We start from the raw sequence: 11333 nt of genomic DNA, 5'->3' as shown, positions 1-11333 counted from the left end.
CAACTTTCTAGTCTGAAATGGTGCTAGAGCCACTATAGAAGTGTGTTTGCCTCCTTTCTCCACTGATCTCTAAAAACCACTGTCCTAGGGACAGGCGGGTTAACCTTACAGGACGTCTGAGAAGGCACCCAGCTTTCTAACCTGTTGCCCTGATGCTCTGAAACCCTCAGAGCCTGCTGAGATACCGCGTGGCTCTGTACTTACAAAATGTCAGCATGACAGCAGACACTTGAAGGGAATGAGGATGAGCAGCCTCCCTAGACCTCCGTGTGCACTGTGCCCAGCTCTGCCCCACACTGACAGATCCCCAGGGAGCTGTGCCCCAGCTGACCCCAGACCACCCCTTCCTCAGGAGGAACGGACCTCCTTTGCCCCCTCAGGAAGACCAGAGAGTCACAGGACAGATGTCCTACATGTGCTGCCTCTTGGAGCCATCCCACATTGTGGTCGGTGTGGTCAGCCTAGGAGCCCTGTGCCCTGGGAGGGCGAATGCCAGCAGCACCAGGCTCACCCTCGGCGGAGAAAAGGAGACCAACAAGGCAGAATCTGAGTGAATCAACGTCATGTTCACATGGAAGACAACAGACAATATCAACATATTCTAAAGCAATACTTCTAGGGAAAGGGCAGGGGTGGCTCCCTCACGGGCCTGTTCTAAACAAGTCTCTTCAAAGGAGTCGATCCAAACAAGACTACAGAAACCCCCAAACAAAATCTCACGAGCACATAGCATCTGAAAATCAAAACAGGACACCGGATGTTGACTTTAACATATAAAAATACTATAACAAAATGAAATACAAATATATATTAGAATCTGTAAGTATTCTGTATAAAGAGATACTTTCGTGGTTAGGCTAACAGCAGGCAAAGAAGAGACAAGACTGGCCTTTTCCGTTTCCTGTCACCTTCACGGGGAGCCCTGGCCACTATTGTCAGTGGCGGGCACTCTCTCAGGACTCTCCTGCTGTGTCTCTTCAGTGCATGTTTCAAATGCGGAGCGAACTGAAGATCTTTACCAAAGTGGGCAAGATGTGGAGATGATTTCTCAGGGGGCTGGTCTTGCAGTAGCCTTCTTCCAGGACTTCGTGAGCCCACACAGGAACAGGCAAGGTGAGTGCTGACTCGGGTCCTCAGCAACTTGCAGATTGGTGGCTAAGTTGGGGGAAAAGTCGATCCTGGGGCAGACAATTCTTTAGGCCCCTTGTTGCCCTCACCCTTGTGGTATATCCTAATCCTCCGACTCAACTGAGGCTCCGTGCTGCTGTGCCAGGACACTGGGTGTCGTAGAGGGGCTGGAGGGAGGAGGCAGCCTTAAACACCCATTGTGCTCCCTGGGACAGACTCACCAGCCTCTCACCTCCCATCCCTGTGGCACTGGGTGAGAGGGTATGGGCATCACCTGGCTCCAGTGCCCTTTCCACTCTGCAGAGTAGCATGAAGAAGCCTCCTGCCAGTCGGTGCCCATCATGCCCAAGAATTGTCTTCTCCAGGGCAGCAGGGAATGGTGGTAACCAGGGAAGCTACCTTTCTCAGGGTTGGTAAGCCTCAGAACACCTTTCTCCCAGGGAAGGGGCAAGCTGACTGCACTTGAGCTTTTCTGCCCTATCCAGCCTGGTGCAGCTGCTCAGGGTCCCACAGTGGCCAGGAAACTCCAAGCAGAAGAGGGATGCTGCACCGCCCCGGGAGCTGCTATCCACTTTGGTGGGGGGGTGCACCCGCGCCTTGGTCAGAGTTACACGAAAATAGGGCCCGGCCCCCTGGTGAAAGGCAGCTGAAGCCATGATGACACTACCCCAGTTGGGCAGGGCAGGACCCTCTTCTCAACACAGGGGTCCCAGGGCTTAAACTTGCTGGCCTGAGTCCTGGTATAATGGAATATGCCAGGGCCCCACAGCCTCAGGAGGCTCAGCCCTCTAGAATCAGCACCACATGGGTGGGGGGGCAGAGCACAAGGCCACCGCACCTGCACCCCAACACACTCCCAAACCAGGAAAGGGACATGCTCACCCCCTTTGCCCCAAGACTCCCCCAGGGGTACACTCTCTTGGGGAAACATCTGGGAAAGGAGAGTGTGGCCTTTCCTTCCTTCGGCCAACTCACTATTTGGGCTCAAAAATCATCTTTGTACATTTTCACTCTGCATGGAAGAGAAGCCTTGGTAGTCAGATGACCATGTGGCTCTTCCAACACTGAATCCTTCACTGCAACACCTACAGTGGCAGCCCAAGCCTGGGCCTGCATCGTGGCCGGAGCCCTACAGCTCACACTCTCCCCAGGCAATCTGGCGACTCCTGCCATGCTCCAGGTGAGTTCACACCTGTCCGTTAGGGCAGAATGCCCACAGCACCCAGTCCCAGGCCAGGCATGGAAATACTTGTTGATGTGATCAGTGAACAAGGGTCTGCTGACTCCTCGGGACTCCCTTCTGAGACCACAGTGCCTTTAGTAACCCTATGTCCCTGTTTATAGCTGAGGAACCGAAGGCCTGGGGGCAGAAGTTTGTCCAGCGTGATAGAGCCAGCGGAGGTTTCCTGATGCTCAACCATTGTCCCTTCCACTGCTCACTACTGGCCTGCAGTACAAGAGGCTCTGAACCCAGCCTCCACAGGAGGAGACCCCTCCCTGGCTGGCCCAGGCCCCCCACACCCTGTACCTCTGCCAGTGGCTCGCCGACAGCTTGTAGCTGGCTGGCACTGGAAGCCCAGGACGAATGCCCCTTCTGTGGCTAGTGTCTGGAGACTGGTGGTGTTTATTCAGCTGGAGTCAAGGACCCCTGCCCTCTTTGGTGGGGTCTTCCACCCCAAGCAGCTCCAGGAGCCCTTTCCTCCACATGAGCCCTTTCCTTGAAGCTGTGGTGGCCATCTTATAACTTCAGGATCCAGAAGCCTAGTCCTAAGAACCACCTCTCCCGAGTCTCATTCCCAAGCAGTGCTGCAGTGCTGCCAGTCAGCCCAGGGGCAAGGGTCAGTCCCTTCCTGGCCAGCAGGAGGAGGCCCTTCCCCGCAGCCGGCCTCCTGCCAGCAGATGCTGCAGCGCACATGGGCCAGGCTGGCTGCCTGAGAGGCCCAGAGGACTTCAAGGTTATCCTCAGAGGGGCAAGGGGCTTCTGGGGCCAGGGACCCAGCTTCAGGCCAGCCTGGGCCACCAGCCAGAGGGAAGGGCTGGTTTGGGAGGGGGTCCGTCCTCTTCTTTAAGGGCCCAGGTAGGAGGCAAGGAGGGGTGTCACCATTCTGCACTTCTTGGCCTGACCTCACGCACACATTCATTCAACAAATATTTATTAAGCGCCTATTTGTGCAAGGCACTTCAGGAGCCGGTGGTCTGCAGCTCAGGCCTTGCCCACCCCCTCTGCCCCCAACTGCAGCGCAATTTGCTTTCAAAAGGCTACTCTGGAGCCACCCTGCCCACCCCGGCGATGGCCCGCACCCCCAGCCTGACTGCTGCCATTGTCCCCACTGCGGCCCAGCATGCCCCCTCGCCCGCCCTCACCCCTGCCCGGTCTACATCCGGTGCTACACGCAGAGGGCACAGCCACACTTGGTGGGCTTCTCCACCTCCTCGGCAAAAGAGGTCCCATCGCTGCACTCAAAGGTCAACTTCCTCCGCTTCAGCCGAAGGCCCTGGCAGCAGCCCTGGGCCGGGCACGAGCCCCGGCACTCCACCCACGACAGCGGGCGCGTGGTCTGGCAGATGGCATAGCCCCTCTGGACCTGGTGAAAGTCCCGGACAGGGTCCCCCCGGCACTCGGACTCTGGATGGGACAGACACCAAGAGAAGGCCTCAGGGCACATCCACAGGCCAGTGCTGCCCCAGGGGAGGCAGGAGGAGGAGGAGGAGGGCAGCTTCAGCAGACGGTCCTCCTGGCCCTGTGCCCTGCATCCTCCCACCTCCCAGCCGACATGCACATGCACACCGCTTGCTCCTGGGGCCTGCGGGAGGGTCGGTGGGGAGCTGCCAGGGCCCTCGGGAACAGACTGGGCTAGAGGTGTGCCAGAAGAGGCCGAGGCCTGGAGCTCCTGCTGGGGGTGTGTGGCCTAGAGGACTCTATAGGTGCCTGATTCTGGATTTCTCCAGCTTCCCCCTGCCTGGCCTCAGCAGTCTGGATTCCAGCAGAAACATCGTGATCAAGCAGGCCAGGGAGGGCCTGGGAGTAGGCCCCAACCCCAGACTTCCTGCTGCTTCTACATCCCGAGGTGATGAGGCCAAGCTGTGGAGGTCTGGCCAGGAGCTGTTACCTCGGGTGGTCTCTTCTGTAAGGAGAGACCCCAGCCAGAGAGGGCACAGACCTGCAGGGCAAGTGGGGCCAGGGAGAGATGCAGAAAGGGAGGCTCAGTGCCCAGACGTTGCGGAGGGGGACACCAAAAGCCCGAGGTGCAGGAGGAGGGGAGGGAAAGACAGGAGGGTTGCTGAGGTTGTGAAAAGGAAAAAGTCAAGTTGCTAAAACAAATCATGGGGTGCAGGGGACCCTGGAGAGGGCACGTCAGGAGGGGGTGCCCTGACCTTGCTCACAAAGCTCTCCCGAAAAGCCAGGGTCACACACACAGTGTGCCCCCTTGGTGGCCAAGGCCTGGCAGTGGCCGTGCAGGCACTGCAGGCCTCCACAGGGGTCTGCCGGTGCCCCAGCATGGTTGCACAGGGCCCCGGAGTACCCATCCTGGCACTGGCAGCTGTAGGAAAGAGCATCGAGGGGCACAAAGGCCTGGCAGTGGCCGTGCAGGCACTGCAGGCCTCCACAGGGGTCTGCCGGTGCCCCAGCCTGGTTGCACAGGGCCCCGGAGTACCCATCCTGGCACTGGCAGCTGTAGGAAAGAGCATCGAGGGGCACACATTTCCCATGGACACACCTGCAGGGGACAGAGAAAGGGCACTGTGAGACCAATCCAAGGCCCACCCAAAGGCATCCCACACCTCCCAGCTGCTACCTCATGAAATTTCATTCTGTCTCCAAGATTTAAACAAAGGGAGCAAAATGTGATTCTATGTTTGTCCCTACTGACCTTTTGCTATTAACAGAAACTGAAAACCAGAAAAAAATAATTAACCCTGTGTTAGGTCACACGTTCCAATTTGGGGGTTTAAAGATAGCAGTTGGTGAGTCGGCCCTCATCATGGGGAGGTAGAGCTTGCAGGGAAGGGGTGGGTGGGCAGGGGAGGGCTCACTTGTGGCCATGGCAGGGGCCGTCAGCTGGCTGGTCGCAGTGCAAGCCCCCCCAGCCAGCCTCACAGTGGCACATGGGGCCCGGGGTGGCATTGGGCTGACAGATGCCATGCAGGCAGTAGAGCTTGCGGCAGGGCTCACAGCCTGGCACCACGCCCGGCTTCATCTGCGTCTTGGTGAAGTCCTGCAGCTCGTTGTTGATGTACAGGTTGCGGATGCAGCCATGGAAGCTGGTGCCATTGAGGATCTGCCACAGGCGGAAGGCAGCCGAGTTCACGTCCACGGGCATCCCTGGGGTGGGGGTGGGTAGCAGACCTGGGCTGAGTCAGGCTTGGGCCAGGCCAGGCACCCACCTCTGAGGTCCACTGGGCAGCTCCACAGTGTTGTCTCTTGCCCTCGGCCTCTGTTCTTTTATCTCTGCAACCCTGAGCCAAGGTCCTTTGCCACTTTGGAGGGCCCAGAACCCTTTCCCAGAGAAATGGAAAAGCTGCTTCCTCCATGATCAGAGCTGGGGTGCCAGGCATGGCAGTGGGCAGACGATGGGTGGGTCTCTGGGTGCCTGTTCCTGAAGTCTGGTTCCCCTCACCCAGGGTGCCTTCCTGTCCTCTGTGACTCCAGCTTCTACCTCCCAGAAGCCCCAGCTGTAGCCAAGAGCCTGGGCCCTAGGACTCGTCACATGGCACTCTGCCACTGCTCATGTGGTCCTTGCTTCACAGCAACCCTCTGCGGTAGGACTTGCTACTCCCCATTTGACAGATGACCAGCGACTCGCCTGAAGTTGCACCACTAGCAAATAGCAGAGCTGGGATTAGAACCCATGGTGCACCTTCACATCTGTCCACCGTCTCAACAAGCCCCCCACAGTGCTGAGACAGCCCCGCTGCACCTGGAAGCCTGCTTCATTCGATCTAGAAGAGCTTGCAGGCAGTGGGCAGGGCTATTGAGCCTGTGAGGCGAGCCGGGGAGATCTCTGCTGATGCAGGGCCTCTGTGCCTAAGTCTCTGGCAGTGGCTCTGGGTCTCTGAGGGCCCCAAGACTGGGAAAGCCAAGAGGAAAGGTATCCAAAGCGTGGAAGACAGCTGGGAAAGTCCCAGGCCCTCCCATAGGCTAGGCCTTGAGCACAGCCCAGGCACCCATTCTGATCAGTCTGGCCTGGGCTCTGGGCAGGGGAGGACAATCCACCAGCAGCTTGGCAGTTCACCAGGGCCAGAACCCATCCCCTTGGCATTCCCCCCACAGCCCAGTGCCCTTGCACCATCTCTCCTGGCCAGCCTCAGGTCAGAGCCTGATGGAGAGGCCTGAGGAGGGATAGCTGCAGCCTCCACCGCACCAGGTCCTCACCTCCCACATAGAGGGGCACCTCACTGTTGAGCGTGTAGTGTTTGCCAAAGTTGTCCATAGTCATGGGACTGCCACCGTCAATGGAGAGATTCACCATCTGGTCAAAGGCGACCAGCTCGACAGTGTGGAACTGCCCATCATTGATCGTCTCGGCACTGGAAGAAGATGGGTGCCCCCGGACCAGGGAGTGGGCTTCAGTTTAGACCATCCCTGCCTGGGCACTTCCCCAGAAAGGCCATTAGTCTAGCAGCTGCTTCCCAAGGGATCAAATCTCGAAATGAGGGGACTATAGGGCTCAGAGGCCTATAACTTGATCCCTCTACTTCCCTTCTTGGGACTCCCTGGGAAAAACTAAGAAGTTTGGAGCTGGGGTCTCCATCTTATCAATCTCCCCCCTCCCCATTAAGGAACCCCCTCTAAGATGGTGGTGGGATGGGAAAGGTTGGGGCCACTGCTCAGGCCTCAGAGAACCTCAGACCCAAGCTGGGGCTGAACCAGATGGTTCAAATGCCTTTTTCACCCGGGCTGCCCAGGTTTCTATTGTTCCTGATAACCACCAGCTCTTGGCCCAGGACAGTGCATTCTAGCAGTCCCCCGTCCCCTAAGGGTGGCTGATGGACACAAGGAAACCCTACCTATAGATGGCAGAGCTGGGGTAGCTGCCTGGGTCATAGCTGACACGCACATGGCCCTGGTACAGCTCAACTGCGATGTGGTCGTTGTCGCCGTTGTATAGCAGGATCCCATTGTCCTCTGCCGTGGAGACCTGATGGGCAATGGCACATCCTTTCCCACCCCACCCCATGCAGCAGCAGCACAGGCAGGTGGGGCAGGTGGGGGACCCAAGACTGGAAGAGAGATGCTGTGTGCAAAGCTGTCCTCCCCTCCCTGACCAGCCTCCCCATGGGCCATTCCTCGAGGTGGTGCTGATAGAGGCCAGAAGCCCCAATTCAAATGCCATCCATCCACAGCCATCCTGGCCATGGCTGGGCAGGTGTGGGTGGTGGGCCAGCTGACGCCTGGGGTCTACATGCCAGGAGGAGTAGCTAAGAGACCATGGACAATCTTCCTAGAGAAGAAATGTTAGGCTGAACCACCATCTCCTGGGTGTAGGTAGGCCTGTTCTGTGGCCTCAGGTGGGAACTTCAGAGAGGACAAGTTCAGGAAGGCTCTAACAGCCAAAGCCATCCAAAGCTGGAAGGAGCCGCACAGGAGGTAGTGTCTGTTGCTGGAACCGTGCGGGAGGGAGATCCCTCTACAATGCCATAGGCGCCATGATCACTTTTTCTGCCTTGTCCTTCTTCCCCCCTTTCTTCTGGTAAAGACCCTGGTTGCCTGGTCTGTGGAGGTGGGCACATGACCTGGGCTGACCAATCATACTACCCCTTCTCCTTGGACTCAGTGGTTGGTCCAGGAATGGGCATGTGACTAAAGCCAGGCCAATCAGAGGCCTTCCCCGAGACTAACTAGAGTGGCAAGAAAGAGCCCCTTTAAATCTCTGGTAGTGAGACCTTATGGGGATATCAGGATAAACTCAGGATGTGCCTGAGGCAACAGCTGGCCCAGACTTTGCAGAGCTCGGTTTTGTGGAGCACAGGCTAGCTGTTGTCTTGCTGTGTGGACAGTGTAAGTGGATGGGACTTTGGAGAGGTGATATGTGGCAGAAGAGCAGGATGGGCATGTTTGAGAGGCTGAAGGGTTCTGAGGAAAAAGGAGAAGAGGACCCAGGAAAGGGGAGAAAGATATGGCACTTGTGAGAGGGAATGGAGTTTTGGGGAAAAAGAAAGATGACTAAAGAAGAGTTTAAAATTTTTTTGTCGTGTGATGTGCAATATATTCCACGCTCCTCTCCCTTGCCAAGAAATATTTAGCAAAATATCTATATATTTCATCAACGCTGTTAAGTGGGGCTTGCTTTTTTTTTTTTTTCCTCAGTACAATGATGTTCTGAGATGGAATTGAATACATGCAAAGGGCAATTTAAGGTACCCCGGGGACATGCAGTTAAAGATATAGGCCCAGACTTAACTCTGGCCACATTCCAGCCACATGGAGAACGCCCGTCTGCAGCACTGGACGCAGAAGCTGAGGAGCAGCTGAGACAGAAGATAAGGGAGAGGATCCTTGCAAGTTTGGTTTTCTGCATCCAGTCGCTCATGAGACCACCTCCACCCCTGCCCTGGTTTTGTGACTCAATAACCTTTCCAGTGATGCTTAAAGTAGTTCAAGCTGAGATCCTGATACCCACATCCAAAGAGTTTGGACTAACACAGGGTCCTTGAAGTTCTCCTGGGCAGGAATGCATCTTTGTGCTCTGACCTAAGGCCAAGGTCCCCTGCTCCCTGACTCCTCTCTGTGACCAGGCCCTTTGGGCACGCACCTGCAGTGTGATGTTGGCCCGAGGCCAGTTCTGCAGGTCAGTGAACTGCAGGTAAGTGTCCCGATCCACAAAGTTGACACTGAGCAACTTCTCACACTCGGGGCCGCCGAAGCCTGGGAGGCACTGGCACACAGGCCTGCTGCCCTGGTCCACACAGTTGGCCCCATTCTGGCACTCAGTGCCCTCACAGGGGCTCCTGGGGGTAGGCAGGCCAGGAGGGATCTCACAGAGCTGTCCACTGAGAGGAAATGACACAGGTCAGAGAGAGCAGAGCCAAGTGAGGAAGGGGCCGTCTTCCTCTCCCACAGTCCTGAAGAGAAATTCACTAAACATCTTGGGAAAATGGATCCTTAAAGTGACAGAATATGCTCCTAATGACCACTTTTCTGGAGAGAAGTGAGAGCCAGGATACCAAGAAACAAGTGTGGTCCCTAGTTCAGTAGTATTGACATTGCCTGGGCACTTGACAGAAATGGAAAACCTACTGAATCTGTTTTTTTTAACAAGATCATGGAGTCATGTGGACATTGGAGTTTGAAAAGCACCCACTGCTCATGTCAATAACTCCACAAGGCAGGTTTTATTATGCCCATTTTACAGAAAAGAAAACTGAGACAAGCAGAAAGAGGGAAAATTCAAAATATTAAAATCAGAAATAAAAGGGACATATTAATTACTACCATCCTTACAGAAATAAAAGGAATTATAAGGGAATAGTATGAACAACTGTATGCCAACAAATCAGATGACACAGATGGAATGGACAAGTTCCTAGAAACACACAAACTACCAAAACTGACTAAAAAAAAAAAAATAGAAAATCTGATTAGACCCCAAAACAAGTAAAGAAATTGAATTAGTAATCAGAAAACTTCCTAGGCCCAAATGGTTTTACTAGTGAATTCTACCAAACACTTAAAAAAAAGAATTAATACCAATCCTTCACAAGCTCTTCCGAAAACTAAAAAAGGAGGGAACACTTCCTAACTCATTCTATGAGACTAGCATTACCCTGATACCAAAATCAGAGAAAGACGTCACAACAAAAGAAAACTACAAACCAATATCTCTTATGAATATAGACAGCAAAATTCTCAACAAAATATTTGCAAATCAAATGGAGCATGAAAAAGATTATATAAGACTATTTCAAAAACTTCACAGTGGGGCCGGCCCGGTGGCGCACTGCTACAGTGCGCCGCTTGGGAAGCGTGGCAGCGCTCCCGCCGAGGGTTCGGATCCTACATACAGACCGGCCGCTCACTGGCTGAGCGAGGAGCGGGGGCAACACCGAGGGTTGCGATCCCGTTGCCGGTACTGGTCCGGTACGGGCGCGACACTGAGGGTTGCGATCCGTTGCCAGTCACAAAAAAAAAAAAAAAAAAAAAAAAAAAAAAAAAAACTTCACAGAAAAATAGAATTAAAAGATAATACACATATTTCCATGAACTTTTTGAAGGACCCCTGTATACCATAACCAAGTGGGATTTATCCCAGGAATGCAAGGTTGGTTTAACATCTGAAAATAAATTAATGGAAGACACTATATAGAGAGAAAATAAAAACTCACATCACCTGATCATCTCAATAGATACAGGAAAAGCATTTGACCAACTTCAGTGTCCCTTCATGATAAAAACACTCAGCAAACTAGGAATAGAAGTGAACTTCATCAACCTGATGAAGGGCACCTACAAAAAACACACAACTAGTATCAAACTTAATGGTGAAAGACTGAATGCTTTCCCCCTGAGATTAGAAACAAGACAACTTGTTTTCAACTTGTTTTCACTCACAACTTCTATTCAATATTGTACTGGAGGTTCTAGCCAAGGCAGTTAAGCAAAAAAAGAAAAAAGGAATAAAATGCATTTATATTGGAAAAGAAGAAGTAAACTATCTTTATTTGCAGATGACATGATCTCATATACAAAAATCTTATGGAATCCACTAAAATGCTATTAGAACTAATGAAAGAATTCAGCAAATTGTAGGATTCAAGATTAATGCACATATACACACACAAAAAAAAACAAGCAAAAAATGAAATTAAGGCTACAATTTATTTTACAATAGCATCAAGCAAAATAAAATACTTAGGAATACATTTTTAAAATAAGTGCAAGGGCCGGCCCGGTGGTGCACTGCAATAGTGCACCGCTTGGGAAGTGTGGCGGTGCTCCCGCCGAGGGTTCGGATCCCACATACAGACCGGTTCCCGCTCACTGGCTGAGCGAGGCGCGGGGGCAACGCCAAGGGTTGCGGTCCCGTTGCCGGTCCCGGTCCGGTGCGGGGGCGACACTGAGGGTTGCGATCCGTTGCCGGACACGGAAAAAGACAAAAAGGAAAAAAAAAAAAAAAAAAAAAAAAAAACAAGTGCAAAACTTACACTTTGAAAACAAAAAAACATTTTTGAAAGAAATTACAGAAGATCTAAATAAATGGAAAGGC

At 53.5% G+C, this 11333-nt stretch overlaps 1 protein-coding gene across 1 annotated transcript in view; it reads right to left on the bottom strand.

The window, feature by feature from the left end:
• Nucleotides 1-545: 545 nt before the first annotated feature.
• Nucleotides 546-11333, bottom strand: part of SLIT1 (slit homolog 1 (Drosophila)) — a 22653-nt gene continuing 11865 nt past the window's right edge. Inside the window, exons 8-14 of the mRNA XM_008583502.1 lie at nt 8883-9120; nt 7138-7268; nt 6503-6657; nt 5164-5452; nt 4732-4847; nt 4504-4599; nt 546-3754 (exon numbers count right to left, since the gene is read on the bottom strand). Coding sequence (XP_008581724.1) covers nt 3516-3754; nt 4504-4599; nt 4732-4847; nt 5164-5452; nt 6503-6657; nt 7138-7268; nt 8883-9120 — 1264 coding nt within the window. The 3' untranslated portion in view covers nt 546-3515. The remainder of the gene's footprint in view (nt 3755-4503; nt 4600-4731; nt 4848-5163; nt 5453-6502; nt 6658-7137; nt 7269-8882; nt 9121-11333) is intronic.

This window comes from Galeopterus variegatus, unplaced genomic scaffold (genome assembly GCF_000696425.1).
Source record: "Galeopterus variegatus unplaced genomic scaffold, G_variegatus-3.0.2 Scaffold2942, whole genome shotgun sequence".
Taxonomy (NCBI): domain Eukaryota; kingdom Metazoa; phylum Chordata; class Mammalia; order Dermoptera; family Cynocephalidae; genus Galeopterus; species Galeopterus variegatus.
This window is presented reverse-complemented; position numbering and strand designations above follow the sequence as displayed.